This window comes from Xenia sp. Carnegie-2017, unplaced genomic scaffold, assembly GCF_021976095.1.
Source record: "Xenia sp. Carnegie-2017 unplaced genomic scaffold, XeniaSp_v1 HiC_scaffold_3, whole genome shotgun sequence".
NCBI lineage: Eukaryota > Metazoa > Cnidaria > Anthozoa > Malacalcyonacea > Xeniidae > Xenia > Xenia sp. Carnegie-2017.
In genome coordinates this window covers 1,652,530-1,672,167 of record NW_025813493.1, presented here as the reverse complement: position 1 = coordinate 1,672,167, position 19,638 = coordinate 1,652,530, and the positions used below count along the sequence as shown (strand labels likewise).

Sequence of the window (19,638 nt, the reverse complement as noted above, 5' to 3'; positions counted from 1 at the left end):
TGTTGTTGGTACAAAGGAGAAAAAGTCATCACCTATAAATTCTTCCAAAGAGAACTTTGACATTTGAAAAATGAAGGAAAATTTCCACATTTTCTTGCGTTGGTACAAAGGAGAAAAAGTCATCACCTATAAATTCTTCTAAAGAGAGCGTTAAGCATATGAAAATGAGGGACAATCTCAACATTTTCTTCACCTAAACTGTTTACAAACAAAACCAGCGGTTCTTTTTTCTTGGCGGTGTTAAAATTAAGAATCCAGGTCCGCCATTACGTGTACTATCAAGAAACCATAAAGTAAAACCACTTCACAATAACGTTACGCTTTCTCAATAACAACTTACTTACACCAAAATATTTTATCTCTGTTTTAATAAAATATGTGAAATGAGTTGTAGGTGATTTGTAAATATTTCAATGTATAATAAACATTGTAATTATACACTAAAAAAAAACTCAAAACATGTCGTTATGGCCAATTGTTGGAGAGTGTAAAGTCAATCTATGAAAACCACCAACTAAATAGTATTTGGTAAGCCTTCCTCCAGCCATGCTATATACCTATGAAGGATTTTTTAGGCTTTCACGTGATAATTTCCGCAAGCAATGTGGGTACTCTCCCACAGTTCATTCTTGGGATTTTAGTTTTGGATCATAGTTTCCACAGTTCTTACTCTCTACATAGTCACTGACATTTCTTTAGCTGTAACCCACTTCACTAGCTAGTTCGCTTTTGGAGTAGCATTGATCTTTCGACCTCACCAATACCATTCCACGACATTCAACATTGATTCGTGGCTTTGGACGTATAATTCAGTAATTTGTCTAGATTCTTCTTATCCACTAAATAATTTTTCTTTCACTAAGTGCTGTTGGAATGAAGTTCGACTATATATGTCTTAAAGTGAATGGTTTGAACCGGGGAACTCTGAAGATGACTACCGCTAAGGTTGTCGAAACGTCAGTCAACATCAACACGAACAGTCCTTCTTAGGACTTTATTGTCATTGGTGATCTACATCGACAAACATGTATATATACGTCAAATGTCATTTGTGACTGTTGTAGGACATCTAACCGTGGTTAAATATAATTAACAACAGAATGTGAATTTGTATTATAGGCTATAACGTCTTCCCAAATAAAATAAGAAAATTGAGCAGTTCTTTTGACAGTTGAATGGTGAAATTATACGGTCTATTACAAATTGTAAGAGAGAAAGTCGTTTGAAACTTAGTTTTGGCTTGCGCTTGTAGCCAACCATTGTATCATTTGCATATTTAAATTATTGGTTCTCTCTTGCACATTAAGTATATAACTTTCACGCAAATGCCCTCAAGAGCGTTAACTGTACCTCATAAAAATGTTTCTACCTTTTTCAAACTTATTTCTGATTCATTTTTGTATACAATACGTAATACAATTATATGTCTTTCAATACTGGCTCCTTAAACTTATCCATACTAAATTCCATCACTATTGTCTATAAAATGATTTAAAAGTGGCAGGTTTGCATGTCTATCCTACGACTTAAAACTTTTGCCATTAACCTTAAATGATGCCCAAGTATTGACATGCAAAAACTGGTATTTGCGATAGATTTCAATTGTCTCGGTTGCCTGTTTTGACCAAAACTTCCCAGTGATCTCAAATATATATGCATGTTCTACCTTGGTTGCTCCTAACAGTCGATTCATTTCAATTGAATTCATGATCCACGTTTAGATATACTAAAAGCATAGAAACCTACATTATCTTGTATTTTTAAGCTTTTGTAAGTTACGAGAAAAATAGGCATGTGTATATGTTTTCAAAGTTCCTTTGTCGACGCATCCTTGTAAAAATCTCACTTTTGAAATATGTTTTTCCATATCTGTACATTATCATACATTAGGGCATTGTCAATCGCTTAAAAAATGTTTTTGGATAAAGAAACAACAGTCTCAACCTCAAGGCCAATATATGTCAAAATGTCATTATACGAAGTTTGCATTCTGTACAGTTCTTGCTCGCTGGGTTAGATTGTCCATCTTCTAAATGTGTTTTTCTCGCGATATGACTCTAGCCAGTCACGTGCTGCTTTCATTGATGAATTCATTGGTCCCTGTCCACCCACGTATGCGACTTTACCTTCTTCGAGGGCGTAAAGTCTCTCAGGCAACGCTCCATAGGCCACATTTGCATTGTCATCCATTGTATCTACCATTATTTGACATGGAAGATTGAGTTCTTGTAGCTTTTGCGCGGCTTTGCATCTTTCATATTGATTTCAATGCTTTCGTACTTTGATAAAGTTATTCTAAAATGAAGTGAAATTAGCTTCCTTCATGACTTTATCAAGAAATCTTAAGACATGTTTTTCTCTACACAAAACATTGTCAAATGTAAGGGACGATTCTTTTTCAAACAACATCTTTGTTTTTGCCTAATGAAAGTATAGTTCAACAGAAGTTCACTATTTCTGCCTTTGAAAAAGGTCCCGTTTTTATCAGTAAGATAAAAAAGCCATTATTATGTCAGCAGAGCATATTGTCTGGCTATATAGCCTACTAAAATGTTATGAGTGTTTGCAAAAGATTTTTACCTGATGAAATTTATATGCTTCGTTATTATTATTATGGTTATACAAAGAATGTTTTATAAATCACGAAATTGCTGTAGCCGTTTAATTTCTCTTTCATAATATACTGAAAAAACTATTCTTCATAATGAATAACGTAGCTATCATATAACTCTACGATTTTCATCAATTCAAAATTATGTTGAAGAAATAAAGGAATTTACCTTGAAAAACCATCCATCAATTGGATGAGCTTCTTCAATATATACAACGACAAAATCCACGATATCTGAAAAGTCTTGTGCTAGAACACCAAATTCTTTCAGTTTATTCCTAAACACTGGGCAACTACAACTGCCAAAGTACACGACTAATGCTCTCTCAGCTTGAAGTAAATCAAGTAAACGCACACATTTCTTTCCATCGGGTGTTACCAAGGGAACATTTTGTGCCTCCAGTCCGTTTCGCATTTCCTTTGTAATATCGACAACTCTTGATTTCCAAACTGACTTAAACATTTCCCATCCAAGAAATGTTTCCCAGTAGTTGGTTTTAGGGATATTTAATCCCGTCACTTTTCTCATACCATTCTCGAGCACAAACCCTAAACCTAGTTATTCATGAAAATCATAAAACATTAATCATGATCAATTTGACAGAAAAAAGGAAGAGATGCCATATATTGGTGTGAGAGTTAGTGCACCATTATAACGCTTTTTTGTTGTGTGAAAGGACGTACTTGTTTATCAAGACAATATGTATGTGATTAGAAAAACGTTTTATGGTTGATTGGACAAGCAGCACAAAGCCCACATTTGAATTTAAGAACAGTCCAAATGCACACAAAATTTTATGTTGCCCAAAATACGTATGAACTAGCTGTCTAACATAAGATTGTATTACATTCATATCTATATACAAGTATCCATAATGTATATGCCATTTTAAACTACGAATTCCGAAATTTTATGTGAACTTGTAAAAGCAATTTGATCCACCGTTACTAGCTTGACCATTGTTCTGCGATGTCTAAATTTTAGGCCCCCTTTACAGAGCTTACAAGCTTTTTACTTCTGCTATCTGTATATTGAGTTTATAAAATTTTACATCTGTAAGGTTTGTAAATTTTAGCTTGAGCTTATTTGCCTGCATTACAGGAAAAAATGACCGAAGAAACGAATGATTGTTATGGTTAAGGCGTGACATATAAACAACGTAGGTTTCTCACCTGGAATATAATAAAATATGCTACAAATAGCAAAAATGACTGTTACTTCAACGGTAACCCAACATTTAACTGCGATCCTGTACATGCTTTCACCTTTCATGTCTGTCTTGCTTGAAGTCTATGTGACTGGGAAGATTTCGATTCATTCATTTAGTGTATTTGAAAGTTCTTAATTTGCATTTTTATTCTTTTAAAAAGCGTAAAATCACGGTATAATATTTCCTGTTCTCTGTTTTCATGGGACATTTCAAATGCCAGGAATAACTGAATACACATGAATAACGGACCAACAACCAGAAATTTTCCCTCACATAAAAATTCCATGCCTGATCCTTGAAAGAAAAGTAAAATGTATGCGAGACATGTTTTGAAAATTTCGTGCAAAGAAATCATGTCATAGCAAAATAACATGGTATAAACTTTAATATTCAATGCAAATGACGTAGATACGATAGCGTTAGTGACGTTCGTAAAATGACCACTATTGCATTTGATAGTTTCATCCGTGCCAACAAATGTTTGTAACGATGGAAAGCATCAAGGAAGAAAATTCAGAACATTCTTTACTCTATATAGGCATAGACGTTTTAAAGCATTTTTATATTCAATGAATGCAATCGAACTTACCATAAAAGGACACCCTTGAGACCAAGACTTGGTGTTCTGTTGTCAGAGGTGTCCGCTTATGAGATGTTTGTTAATTTTGGCATAATTATAAAAATTTTTTTAAATATGACTGTTTTTACAATGTTTTGAAATATGATTATATGCTTTATAACGACTGAAAAGTCCAACATCTGTACAGTGAAACGTTTGAGTCCATAGACGTTATCATATAACAAATTCATCATGTATATTGTCATTGTACAGACACAATGCTTAAAGTTCACATGACATGAAAAAATTTTCTTTGAGGAACATAAATGCTCAAACCTGGAGAAAAAACTATAGTGGTTCATGAAGAAAAATGAAGTATTGCTGCCCGTCGAAACGACGATGGCTGTCTGCAAAAGTCCATTTAGTTCACTGACTTCCACAAGCGCGCTCGTGACTTAACATGCCAATGCGGCTTGCGCAGGTCCTGTTGCAGTGTTGGCAACGAAATTCTCCCGAGTCTGCGACAGTGGAGGCGTTCCTGGTAGCGTGACGTCTTGATCGTTTTACAGCGTTGCTCTGCCGCCTCAAATCATCCTTCTTATTGAGACCTTTACGTGACTTGTCTCTCCAGTCGTATCGATCCGCCGCTTCGAGTTGCCAATTATCTATTGAAATTTGACATGTTTTCAAAGTGTATTTGAGAAAGTCTTTCCAACGCAGGAGCGGACGACCAGTACGTCTCTTTCCTTCAGCGAGCTCTCCAAAGAGTAGCTGTTTGGGTAATCGATTGTTTGCCATGCGAGCAACATGACCAGCCCACCTTAGCTGCATTTTGGCGAGGGTAATCTCAATGTCCATGGAGTTGGCTCTCGTCAGAACTTCGTCATTCGTTACTTTTTGTTGATAGGAAATGCGGAGGATTGCGCGTAGGTGACGTTGTTGTAGCTGACGGAGACGTGTGACGTGTCTACGGTATAACGTCCACGATTCGGCACCATACAAGAGAGTCGACAGTACCACTGCATTATACACGGCGATCTTTGTAGTAACTTTAATGTCATGCGAAGACCACAGACGTTTCCATAGCCTGCCGAATGACGAACTGGCACACTGTATGCGGTTGTCAAGTTCTTTGTCAATGGAGCAGTCGCTGGTGACAGTACTGCCAAGATACTTGAAGGATTGAACGTTTGTGAGCGGAGTGTCATTGGCAGTGATCGGGGATGTTATCGGTGAGTACGAGAGAGACATGACTTCTGTTTTCTTCGTGTTGATGATAACGCCAAAGGATTTGGTGGCAGCCTCGAAGCTATCCATCATGCACTGAAGGGATTCCTCCGAGTTGGCAACAAAAACGCAATCATCTGCATATTGAAATTCTCTCATCAGTGTCCGCGTGCATTTGGTGCTGGATTGGAGGCGACGAAGGTTGTAGAGCGAGCCATCCATCCTGTATCGTATGTATATGCCTTCTTCAGGTATGTTTTCAAAGGCATATGTGAAGAGAGCAGTCGCAAAGAGGGAGAAGAGGGTGGGAGCAAGTATACAACCTTGCTTCACTCCATTGTTGTATTGAATGTCACGAGTCAACTCGCCGCCTACCGAGATCTTGACGCACATGTTGATATGTAATAACTTTAAGATATTGACAAATTTTGGTGGGCAGCCCATTTTTACGACGATGGTCCATAGTGCCTCACGGTTCACAAGATCAAACGCTTTGGTAAAGTCAACAAAAGTCATGTATAGCTTTTGGTTCTGTTCTCTCGATTTCTCCATGAGCTGTCGAAGGGCGAATATCATATCAGTCGTTGCACGATTTCGGCGGAATCCACACTGGGTTTCTGGCAGTACTGCTTCGGCAATAGGATCGCGCATTCTGTTTAGCAACATTAGAGCGATTATTTTCCCGGCTACAGCCAACAGACTGATGCCTCGATAATTGTTGGGGTTATGACGGTCATTCTTCTTGAAGATGGTGATAATGTTTGCATCACGGAGTTCAGCAGGAATGGTCTCATCGGACCAGATCTTTTCAGTTATGCCATGCAGATGTTTTGCAACCAAGGGTCCTCCGCACACAAATAATTCTGGTGGAATTCCATCAGGGCCCGCACTTTTGTTGCACTTGATATGTTTGATGGCATTTTCAACTTCTTCGAGAGTGGGCACATCACCAAGAGTGTCAATCATAGGTCGTTGAGGGAGGTTGTTGATGACATCCTCATCATAGATGTTGGTCTCGCTTAGAAGCTGTGTGAACTGCTCAGTCCACCGTTCTCGGATGTCGTCGGATGTCGTAAGGAGCTTGGTACCGTCCGAGTTGAGCAGCGGGACAACGGAGCTCTTTTTTGGCCCGTAAATGACGTTCAGCGACCGAAACAATTCTTTCGCATTTCCAGTGTCAGCATATCTTTGGGTCTCTTCTGCGCGTTCTTGCCACCATTTGTCTTTCATAACTCGGAGTCTGTTCGCTATGGTCCTCTTTATTTCCTTTAGTCTGTCACCGATTTCATTCATTCTTGCTTTCATTAGTTCGGCAATTTCTACGTCATTCTCATCAAACCAGTCCTTATGAGAATGCTTTTGGTAGCCAAGGACAGTCTCAGCTGAGTTAAGAAGAACCGTCTTCAGACTATCCCACTCTGGAGCAGCGATATTCTGTAGCTGTTCGTCGATGCAGGTTCTGAGGGATGTTGCGACTTCTTCTGATTTGAGTTTCGAGACGCAGAATTTCTTCGGAATTTTCTGAGCTTTTCTGGGTGCAGGTTTGCTGATCTTAAGACACACCTTTGAAATAAGAAGTCTATGGTCCGTCCAACAATCAGCACCTCGCATGACTCTAGGGACATGGAAGTCTGATATGTCTTTTGACTTTGTAATGATGTAGTCAATTAGGTGCCAGTGACCAGAGCGAGCGTGCTTCCATGTTGTCTTTAATTTTTTTGGTAGTTGGAAGTACGAGTTGGTGATGGTCAGGTTGTTTTCAGCGCACATTGTTAAGAGAAGATTACCATTGCTATTTACATTGCCGATGCCATGGTGACCGAGAACGGATGGCCAGGTGTGGAAATCATTGCCAACTCTAGCGTTGAAATTGCCAAGGACGATACATTTGTCGTGGGCTGGAATAGTGCGAATGATGGCTGACAAATCTTCATAAAATGCATCTTTCATGATGTCAGAATGCTGCATAGTAGGAGCATACACGCTGATGAGATGGAGCGAACGTTGCTTATTCAACAGCAAACGAAGTGACATGATGCGGTCCGAATGTCCAACTGGAAGCTCAGATAATCGGATGGAGGACTTGATAGCAAAGCAAACTCCTGATTCGTGTTTCTCTGAAGAATGTTTGCCTTTCCAGTAGAAAGTGTATCCACCCGCTGCCTCTGTGAGTGATCCCGAATTGTGGAGTCTTGTCTCGCTTAGAGCAGCAACGTCAATATTATAACGATGTAGCTCACGGGCTACAAGAGCGGTAGAACGCTCAGGACGAATGTTTCCTGGATTGTCATTTAGGGTTCTTACGTTCCAGGCCGCAAGTTTTCGAATTTCATTGTTATTTCGACCGCTTTGAGTGAGTACCCCCCAGCCGCGGTGTGCTGAGCAGGCGAGTGATGAGAGTGCGATTTACTCCACCTTTTCTAGGAGCTTCCCCGGATTGGGGGAGGGTGCGCATCCCTAAAAAGGGCATCCTCGTCGCTTGGTGAAATACCGAAGGATATTATCTCTCATTCTATCCAGCGATTGTTAGAATCCAAGCCACCAGCAATCGAATTTCGCACTAGAGGCTGCCAGCCTGCTAAGCCTGCCCCCGTCATGAGTCATCCGTATTGATGGACTTTTGATAGACTTTTGATTGCAGACTGCATGCACAGTGAGAAGAGCATGGTTGTGCAGGCCATGTTCTATTGGCTTGGCCACGCGGTTCCATCTTCAGTGGCACAAATGATCGCAACGACTGTGAAACTACGCGGTTGCAGGGAGAGGCCGTCGACACAGTTAATCCGTGAGCGCCCTTTGCTGGCGTTTTTCCCGTTACGCCGAACACCATTTACCATGGCTGGGGACTATTTAATCCATAGCTGGGCAAACCTTGTCAGACCGCAGGGCGTGTCCACACGCAGGCGGGCCTGGCCAGTCGTGACTGCGGGGGGTTTGTCCTCCGGAGGTTTCTGTCAGGGTTACCTCACCCTTAGCCTTTGGGCAGTCAAACCCTAACCGCAAGGCAGCGGGTTCCAGTTAATTTAAGGGCGCCGGAAACTCGCCCCTCGCCAGAGCCCCGTTAGCCAAACACAGGCTGCACCACGAGTAGGTGGGGTTGACTTGACTGACAGAAGCTTTATTATCGCTTGGACATTTGCGGCACTTTTAATGCGCGTCCGTATGAGTCCTTACAACCCAGAAAAATGAAGGAGAACGAAGGAATTGACATGCATTACAAAACAACATCTATTTATATACCGTAATATGTCAATTAGTTGGGATAATTACTAATTTGACTGAAAATAGATCAAGTGCAACCGCTTACAACAGTTTATAATGTTGTTTGTGAAAGTTGTTTTGGTATTCACCTTCGCTAACGAAAGGTCGTAAATGTGTCTTCACATACAAGAGGTCTTGGCTTTTGAGAAGTGTCTAAGTTTCTTGACTGTATACGAGTTTTTTCATACTGTATCAACCCTAAATATGGTTTTCAATTATTATTTGGTATATTTATGAATATATAAAAAATTCTTATTCAAGTTGTGTGTTTCTTAGTCAAATGATTTTCGACAGATGAGAGTAGAATTATTACATTAAAGATCAGCCGGTATAAAGACGGTTGAGTTAATACGAGAATAGAAGTAAAACATTAGTGATCGAACAGTATAAAGTTAGGACCATGGACGTTAGGCTCATCTTTGCTCTCATTTCCCTCTGTTTTACGATTATCGTAAATTTTTCAAACTAATAGTTCATTTTCATTCAGCTAAATTCACTTTATCTCCTCGATAAAAAGCAACTTTTAAATTTATGTATAGTGATTATGAATATGTTAATTAAGGATTGTGCTTGACTCTCAATTAGAATAATTTCAATAGGTAAATTGAAGACTTGTTAATAGTATTTTGTCTTTTTAAAATTAAATCCATATGTACGCTATACGTACCTTTTTTCTTAATCTGCCCGTACTCGCACGGTCAGCGGCTAATCACTATGTGAAATGTGGTTGTATGTAACATCTTTTAGTAACATCGGGCATCGCATCATAAGGCCTGTTTCAAGCATTGAATTTTGCATTTTCTGGAATACAATTTGGCGCTCGCGTTTTGCTCATAACAAAGTCTGGAACGCGATAAAGGAAAGGCGTCGTGTAATATTATTGAAAGAATAACAATCAACGTTGAATAAGGCTTGCTGCATTTTTTCAAAACAAAGTAGAAGTGCTTTTACAACAGAGATTTTTAAAATACGTTGCCTCAGACCAGTTAAAATATACAAAGCATGTTCAATTTTTTATCTTCTTTGCTTAGCTTGCGATATAACATGACAATGCAAGTCTGTAATTGTTTACCGTGTTTAAATTTGAGCTTTGCGCCATATTAAAATATCTATTTTTACCATAGATGTAGTAGTCATAGGTACGTACATATTATATGTGTGCGCGTTGGGCAATCATGATTATTCAATATGACGGCGTCAACAGGGCAAAAGATATGTAGATTGTATTACAAAAATGAGGTTTTTCGCAGTTCTTGCCATTGTATTGTATCGAAATTTATCCAATCAAAGTTTATTTGAAAAAGGAACATACGGCGATTATTTTAAGCATGAATTTGAGTGAATTCAATAAAAACTCGCGAAGTTATCCACCGATAACAGTTTGTGTAAAATGGTCACTTGGTCAATTCCTGCGTTTATTGCCAGAAATATTGTACTTTGTTGACATCTAGCTTTTTCAACTTGAGTAGTGTATCATGCTCTTAAAACAGAACATTCAGACAATTTTACTGGTTCATTTGTCTTCATCGATTGAACATGAACTATTTGCTAATCAGTTCAGTAAAGTTCCAATCAATAAATTGTGAATACGAGGAAACTGATTTTTCATACGAAATTGGTCGTACAGCTGTCGTAAAAATGCAATGGATAAAAGTCATATAACAAAGCGCAGTTTAAGTACAGATTGCCTTTAAAGTACTTGCACTGACTTTTCCTTTGCATGCATATTTAATCAGTTTGTATCAGTTTCCTTTTCTTTCGATGGAATAACAGCAACACAGACCTCTCAATAACGTCCATAGATTGCTTTGTGATGTTTTTTCTGACGATGTAATTGTTTGGTTCAATAGTCCGTTAAGGATTAATTAATTTCCAGGCATCCAATGCAGTTTTCTTTTGTCGCACCCTCAAAAATAAGACACTGTGTCACACTCAGTTAATGGATGGAATAATAGCTGGCTTAAAGATCTGTTAAAGCTAGGAAAGCTTGCTATGTCGTATACTGGGACATTTTTAAATTTTCTTTTCCGAGCCATAAATTATTCAAAGTTTTTAAAAATCGATAACATTCTCCAGTGAATCTATATTAAATACAAGATAAGATATTCCGTAGAATATCAACTTTATTTGTTGTCTCAAGCTGTTTCGTGAAGTAGAAGAGAAAGTCGGGGGTAATTTATTCTTTAAATGTTCATAAAGGTATTGGTGGAAGCATTTTTTCGATAGCAGCACTATAAACCACCTTGTGACATGCAGTATAAAGTATATAATTAAATCCATCTGTTTTTAAATGACGTGTCATGCTCTATGATATTGTCGTGTTGAACAAGCACTTTGATTAGTGTTCTTTGTGGCATGTTCATAGCTGCTCGATAAAGATAGTTGCATAGGTTGGTTTTTGTAGTAAGTCACTCTTTGAAGTATCTCTTACTTTGCTGGCAAATTATGAACGCGAAACAAAAAAACAGTCAATCTTTAACAAAAGAGTTTTGGCCTTATTTTTAAAATAGATTTCCTAGTGTGTTTGTTGTTCAGTTATTTTTCTGCATCAGATCTGTGATTGCATGATTTGAAGAGAAGTCAATAGATTGAGTGACATTTAAATGTCCACAGAAAAGGACATTAGCAACGAATTCTTTGTAACAAATAGTTTACATTGCTACATGACAACATATTTTATTAAAATGACCTCTGTCAACTAGTAAAAGTTTAACTCTGTAATATATCAAAAACTATTCGGTTGAACAATAGCAAAATTATAATGAAATTACTTACTTTGCAGAGATCCATACATTGTAAATATAGTCAATTAGAAATTTACGAAACAGCTTTTCAGCTGCTAGAAGAAAAAACTAATTTCTTCTCCCACACAAACAATTTTTAAAATTTAAATATTAAAGCAGCAGGTAAAGCGTTTCTATTATGCTGCGTAAATGCAAGAAAAATATTATAAGGCATCATGCATTGAGAATTTTCGAAAGTATTTTTGGATGGATGTTAAAGCATAAAAGATGAATAAATTGGGTTCATTGCTACCTGACGAAGCAAAATTTATTAGAAACATGATGAGTAAAGTACAATCTCTAAAAAGGCGTGTTAGAGCCACATCTACGTGCTATGACTTCTCTAACTGGCTTCTCAAACCTGAAAATTCACAATTCATGTTGACGTTGCGTGACTCAAAGAAGAGAATGAACAATATTATATGCGTGTCTACGTGAGAATTTCAATGCAAATTTAAAGCACGCTAATAAAATTACGTCAATGGGATTAAGCTGTTGAATAATTTAAACATTAAAAAGAATTTTTTTAAGAGGTGTTTATACTTTTTTGCAATCAGTATTAAATATTCCCTGTCACACAATCTGACTCAAAAGCAACGTAACAAAAGACACATTTCTTTGCAGATTTTTTTTCAGAAAGCGTTTTTTATTGTAGAAACTGAATAAATTTGAGAGAATGTTTTTGCATTCAATGACAATGTAATATTTTTAAGACCGAATTGTAGAAAATCATTATTATTTTCAGAAAAATTGTTAAAAAGTATAATCTAATGATGTGCATTTATACATATTGTACAAGTAATGGGCCCCAATAACTTAGATTTGACATTATGTTAACAAGACACAAACATACGTAGTACGCCAAAATTTATGATAGAAAAATAAAAAAGTATGTGCAGAAACTTTGCTTTTATACATTCGGTAAAATGAAAAAACACTTACCTGTATGAGGATTGTAACTTATGAAATTGTAAGTCTTAATTTTTCTCTGAAAATGTTAAGGGGGGGGGGAGGGAGTCGCAACCATTAATTTGTCTTTTTTTGTCCTTATTTTCCGCATCTTGAGAGAGGAAAGGGAAGTAATACGTTGAAATGAACTAAATTTGTTAAAAACATTAGAAATTAAAATCATGTGAAATGTGATGTATAGAGCTAATTACCTAAGAAACTAACGTTGTATGAATATGATGTACTTTGGAAAGTTTATGTTTGGTTAAGTAAAAATGGGGTAAATCATATTATAATGAGCTATAGAATTAAACAAAAGTTTCTTATAGACAATACTCCTTTTTTGCTTTATAGTATTTTATCTATGAACGGAAACTAACATCTGCAGTGCACATTTTTCTTTTAGTTTATAGAGACACTTGAAATAGTTGACCAATTTGAATAACGTCAAAATAAACATATTTCTTCCCGGGGTGTTGTTATAAGGAATTAAAATAATTTGGTCTGTTATTTTCAATGTAAAAGGTATTTCTTCGAATTGTTGAAACAATATTTTTGTTGCATATTTTTTCTGACACTAAATTTCTGCAATTACGGCTCTTTATCCAAAGTATAATTGAAAATCATCAAAATTTGTGTCCCCGTCCACAGAAAAGTACTTGTCTTGTGTTGATATCAAAATTCAAAAAGCCAATATTACTAGCACTTTAGGACAAGACAGTTTCTGTTTCAGTTATATTTTTTCTAAGCTGCTGTTTGAGAAGAATAGAAAACGACTCGTCATAATTCAAAAGAGAAATTTTATTGATAGCCAAATTGCCTCTTCAATGGTAAGTAATGAAAACATAAAGAAACCCTTAAATTCATAGCTTATCACAAAATTTAAGAACACTAGCTCTTATTGATTAAACTTCCTTATGAAGACCATACATTTCATTTATTTTAGTCATGCTTATACGTAATCCAACAGATAATCTAACACAATCTTTATCTTATAAAATACTTAAAGCATTATGAAACATTATTGTATGTTTTTTTAAACATTTTCTATAGTTAAGAATAGCGCAACCATGCATCATATATACGTAGCTGCCATTTGGTAGTTTGACTAACTTAAAGTTCTTAAAAAAACTTTTACTGTTTCGCAAATCTTTTTATCATTTTATATTTATCTTTATGATGAAAACAAAAACGAATTGATTGATCACAACCAATGATAAAGTTCTACTAATTGATATTTATGAATGTCTGGAAATGTATTATATAATATTCCATTGATACGACAGAGAAAATATTAGCTACATTAAAAATATTTGAAGCAACCATCATTAAGTATTTTTTTTCTGAATACAGATAACAAAAAAATGTTTTCCAACTATCATAGACATTTAAAAATTATAAAATATTTGCAAAGTGTTTTGCATTTTTACATGAGAATGATAGTAAACTAAAACTTGAATCCATGTGTGATAAATAATATTTGATTGGACATTAAAACTAAGACTTATGATTGAGGGAAATGATGATGAAAGAGAGGTACATAATTCAACAAATTGAAATGGGGCAAATCATCATCAAACATCGATACAGAAGTCATTTTAAAAAGCAAGGTATGCATGCAAAACAAATGATACATTTTTCGTCTCTTGTTTCTTTTGCTACAATTATTCAATATTGCAAGAATATTTTCAACAGATGGAAAACGCCTTTTAATTGTCTGAAACAAAATATTTGAAGAATTAAAACTTTTTGATACTTCAAAATTGAATTCCTCTATCTAGTTCTTTAGACTTTTTATACTATAGCAATTCTGTCGAAATGCTCATAAATTTTATCGATACCAGAACTTATATCATTATGAGAGTCGAACTTCTCTATACGAATGACAGATGTTGTAAACAGAATGTCATGTATATCACGTAAAATTTAAGTCGAAAATATTGCTCTGAAAATGTTTAGGGGGATGGGGGTCTGCAACCATTAATGTGTCTTTTTTTTCCTTATTTTCTGCATTTTTGAGAGAGGAAAGACAATGAATACATTGAAATAAACTAAATTTATTAAAAACATGTGAAATTAAAATCATGTGAAATGGGATGTATGAAGATAATCACCTAAGAAACTAGCCTTGTTTGAATTTGATATACTTTAGAAAGTTTCATGTTAGGTTAAGTTAAAAAGAGTAAAACATATTATAATGAACTATAAAAGTTGAACAAAAGTTGCTTATAGACAATACTCCTTTTTTGGCTTTATAGCATCTTATCTATGAGCGGAAACTAACATCTGCAGTGCACATTTTCCTTTTAGTTTATAGAGACACTTGAAATAGTTGACCAATTTGAATAACGTCAAAATAAACATATTTCTTCCCGGGGTGTTGTTATAAGGAATTAAAATAATTTGGTCTGTTATTTTCAATGTAAAAGGTATTTCTTCGAATTGTTGAAACAATATTTTGTTGCATATTTTTCTGACACTAAATTTCTGCAATTACGGCTCTTTATCCAAAATATAATTGAAAATCATCAAAATTTGTGTCCCCGTCCACAGAAAAGTACTTGTCTTGTGTTGATATCAAAATTCAAAAAGCCAATATTACTAGCACTTTAGGACAAGACAGTTTCTGTTTCAGTTATATTTTTCTAAGCTGCTGTTTGAGAAGAATAGAAAACAACTCGTCAGAATTCAAAGAGAAATTTCATTGATAGCCAAATTGCCTCTTCAATGGTAAGTAATGAAAACATAAAGAAACCCTAAAATTCAGAGCCTATCACATAATTTAAGAACAATAGCTCTTATGGATTAAACTTCCTTATCAAGACCATACATTTCATTTATCATAGTCATGCTTATACGTAATCCAACAGATAATCTAACACAATCTTTATCTTATAAAATACTTAAAGCATTATGAAACATTTTGTATGTCTTTTTTAAACATTTTCTATAGTTAAGAGTAGCGCAGCCATGCGTCATGTATACATAGCTGCCATTTGGTAATTTGACAAACTTAAAATTCTTACAAAACTTTTACTGTTTCGCAATTCTTTTTATCATTTTATATTTATCTTTATGATGAAAACAATAACGAATTGATTGATCACAACAAAGGGTAAAGTTCTACTAATTGATATTTATGAATGTCTGGAAATATATTATATAATATTCCATTGATACGACAGAGAAAATATTAGCTACATTAAAAATATTTGAAGCAACCATCATTAAGTATTTTTTTTCTGAATACAGATAACAAAAAAATGTTTTCCAACTATCATAGACATTTAAAAATTATAAAATATTTGCAAAGTGTTTTGCATTTTTACATGAGAATGATAGTAAACTAAAACTTGAATGCATGTGTGATAAAGAATATTTGATTGGACATTAAAACTAAGATTTATGATTGAGGAAATGATGAAGAAAGAGAGGTACATAATTCAACAAATTGAAATGGGGCAAATCATCATCAAACATCAATACAGAAGTCATTTTAAAAGCAAGGAATGCATGCAAAACAAATGATACATTTTCGTCTCTTGTTTCTTTTGCTACAATTATTCAATATTGCAAGAATATTTTCAACAGATGGAAAACCTTTTAATTGTCTGAAACAAAATATTTGAAGAATTAAAACTTTTTGATACTTCAAATTTGAATTCCTCTATTTAGTTCTTAAACTTTTTATACTATAGCAATTCTGTCGAAATGCTCATAAATTTCATTGATATCAGAACTTTTACCATTATGAGAGTCGAACTTCTCTATACGGCTGACAGATGTTGTAAACAGAATATCATGTACATGACGTAAAATTTAAGTCGAAAATATTGCTCTAAAAATGTTTAGGGGGATGGGGGTCTGCAACCATTAATGTGTCTTTTTTTTTCCTTATTTTCTGCATTTTTGAGAGAGGAAAGACAATGAATACATTGAAATAAACTAAATTTATTAAAAACATGAGAAATTAAAATCATGTGAAATGGGACGTATAAAGATAATCACCTAAGAAACTAGCCTTGTTTGAATTTGATATACTTTAGAAAGTTTCATGTTAGGTTAAGTAAAAAAGGGTAAAACATATTATAATGAACTATAAAAATTGAACAAAAGTTGCTTATAGACAATACTCCTTTTTTGGCTTTATAGTATCTTATCTATGAGCGGAAACTAACATCTGCAGTGCACATTTTCCTTTTAGTTTATAGAGACACTTGAAATAGTTGACCAATTTGAATAACGTCATCATAAACATATTTTTTCCCGGGGTTGTTGTTATAAGGAATTAAAATAATTTGGTCTGTTATTTTCAATGTAAATGGTATTTCTTGGAATTGTTGAAACAATATTTTTGTTGCATATTTTTTCTGACACTTAATTTCTGCAATTACAGCTCTTTATCCAAAATATAATTAAAAATCATCAAAATTTGTGTCCCCGTCCACAGAAAAGTACTTGTTATGTGTTAATATCAAAATTCACGAAGCCAATATTACTAGCACTTTAGGACAAGACAGTTTCTACTTTAGTTACATTTTTTCTAAGCTGCTGTTTGAGAAAAATAGAAAAAACTCGTCAGAACTTAAATAAGAAATTTCATTGATAGCCAAATCGCCTCTTCAATGGTAAGTAATGATAACATAAAGGAAACCTAACATTCAGAGCCTATCAAATAATTTAAGAACAATAGCTCTTATGGATTAAACTTCCTTATCAAGACCATACATTTAATTTATAATAGTCATGCTTATAATCCAACAGATAATCTAATACAATCGTTATCTTTTAAAATACTTAAAGCATTATGAAACATTTTTGTATGTTTTTTTTAAGCATTTTCTGTAGTTAAGAGTAGCGCAGCCATGCGTCATGTATACATAGCTGCCATTTGTTAATTTGACTAATTTAAAATTCTTAAAAAACTTTTACTGTTTCGCAAATCTTTTTATCATTTTATATTTATCTTTATGATGAAAGCAATAACGAATTGATTGATCACAACAAATCATAAAGTTCTACTAATTGATATTTATGAATGTCTGGAAATGTATTATATTATAGTTCTATTGATACGCCAGAGAAAATCGTAGCTACATCGAAAATATTTGAAGAATTAAAACTTTTTGATACTTAAAGTTGAATTCCTCTATTTAGTTCTTTAGACTTTTTTTTACATTAGCAATTCTGTCGAAACGCTCATAAATTTCATTCAATTCAGAACTTATATCATTATGAGAGTCGAACTTCTCTTTACGACTGACAGATGTTGTAAACAGAATATCATGTATATCATGTAAAATGTAAGTCGAAAATTTTGCTCTGAAATTATAAATAGGGGGTCTGCAACCACTAATGTGTCTTTTTGTCCTTATTTTCTGCATTTTTGAGAGAGGAAAGAGAATGAATACATTAAAATAAACTAAATTTATTAAAAACATGAGAAATTAAAATCATGTGAAATGGGATGTATAAAGATAATCACCTAAGTAACTAGCCTTGTTTGTATTTGATATACTTTAGAAAGTTTCATGTTAGGTTAAGTAAAAAGTAGGTAAACCATGTTATAATGAGCTATCAAAATTGAACAAAAGTTGCTTATAGACAATACTCCTTTTTTGGCTTTTTAGTATCTTATCTATGAGCGAAAACTAACATCTGCAGTGCACATTTTTCTTTTAGTTTATAGAGACACTTGAAATAGTTGACCAATTTGAATAACGTCATCGTAAACATATTTTTTCCCGGGGTGAGTTATAAGGAATTAAAATAATTTGGCCTGTTATTTTCAATGTAAATGATATTTCTGGGAATTGTTGAAACAATATTTTTGTTGCATATGTTTTCTTACACTAAATTTCCGCAATTATGGCTCTTTATCCCAAAAATGATGAAAAATCATCAAAATTTGTGTCTCCGTCAATAGAAAAGTACTTGTCTTGTGTTAATGTCAAAATTCAAAAAGCCAACATTACTAGCACTTTAGGACAAGACAATTTCTGCTTCAGTTTATTTTTTCTAAGCTGCTGTTTGAGAAGAATAGAAAACGACTCGTCAGAATTCAAAAGAGAAATATTATTGATAGCCAAATTGCCTCTTCAATGGTAAGCAAAGAAAACATAAAGAAAACCTAAAATTCAGAGCCTATCACATAATGCAAGAACAATAGCTCTTATGGATTTAACTTCCTTATCAAGACCATACATTTCATTTATCATAGTCATGCTTATACGTAATCCAACAGATAATCTAACACAATCTTTATCTTATAAAATATTTAAACTTAAAGCATTATGAAACATTTTGTATGTTTTTAAACATTTTCTGTAGTTTAGAGTAGCGCAGCTAATCATCATATATACATAGCTGCCATTTGGTAATTTGACTAGTCTAAAATTTTTAAAATCTTTTACCGTTTCAAATCTTTTATCATTTTATGTTTATCCTTATGATGGAAACAAAAACGAATTCATTGATCACAACTAAAGATAAAGTTCTACTTATTTATATTTATGAATGTCTGTAAATATATTATATCATATTTCCAATGATACGCTAGAGAAAATAGTAGCTACATCAAAAATATTTGAAGCAACCATCATTAAGGATTTTTTTCTAAATAGAGATAACAAAAAAATGTTTGTTAACTATCATAAACATTTAAGAATGATAAAATATTTGCAAACTGTTTTACGTTTTTACATGAGAATGATAGTAAAATAAAACTTGAATGCATGTGTGATAAAGAATATTTGATTGGACATTAAAACTAAGCTTTAGGATTGAAGGGAATGATAAAGAAAGAGAGGTACATAATTCAACAAATTCAAATGGGGCAAATCCTCATCAAACATCAATACATAAGTCATTTTAAAAAGCAAGGAATGCATGTAAAACAAATGATACATTTTTCGTCTCTTGTTTCATTTGCTGCAATTATTCAATATTGCAAGAATATTTTTGACAAATGGCAAATGCCTTTTAATTGTCTAAAACAAAATATTTGAAGAAGTAAGAATTTTTTTAATACTGCAAAGT

At 34.2% G+C, this 19,638-nt stretch overlaps 1 protein-coding gene and 2 long non-coding RNA genes across 3 annotated transcripts; all 3 read right to left on the bottom strand.

Moving 5' to 3' along the window:
- Positions 1-2,295: 2,295 nt before the first annotated feature.
- On the bottom strand, positions 2,296-3,026 carry LOC124454809 (thyroxine 5-deiodinase-like). Its single transcript, XM_047005561.1, has 2 exons — positions 2,781-3,026; positions 2,296-2,421 (listed from the first exon to the last, which is right to left on the bottom strand). Exons 1-2 carry the CDS (start codon positions 3,024-3,026, stop codon positions 2,296-2,298), a joined length of 372 nt encoding a protein of 123 aa, XP_046861517.1.
- Positions 3,027-3,030: 4 nt separating this feature from the next.
- LOC124454666 lies at positions 3,031-3,877 on the bottom strand. The gene is made up of 2 exons (XR_006951561.1): positions 3,785-3,877; positions 3,031-3,166 (listed from the first exon to the last, which is right to left on the bottom strand). It is a non-coding gene; the product is annotated as an uncharacterized LOC124454666 (long non-coding RNA).
- Positions 3,878-10,263: 6,386 nt separating this feature from the next.
- On the bottom strand, positions 10,264-10,688 carry LOC124454665. The gene is made up of 2 exons (XR_006951560.1): positions 10,653-10,688; positions 10,264-10,349 (listed from the first exon to the last, which is right to left on the bottom strand). It is a non-coding gene; the product is annotated as an uncharacterized LOC124454665 (long non-coding RNA).
- Between the last annotated feature and the right edge of the window lie 8,950 nt (positions 10,689-19,638).

What these genes read in the sequence shown, in the direction of transcription:
- LOC124454809 (XM_047005561.1), bottom strand. Translation starts at nt 3,026, where the DNA reads ATGCGAAACGGACTGGAGGCACAAAATGTTCCCTTGGTAACACCCGAT. An exon ending in TTGATGGATGGTTTTTCAAG is followed by an intron (nt 2,422 to 2,780) that starts GTAAATTCCTTT and finishes TACTTTCATTAG; the next exon opens with GCAAAAACAAAGATGTTGTT.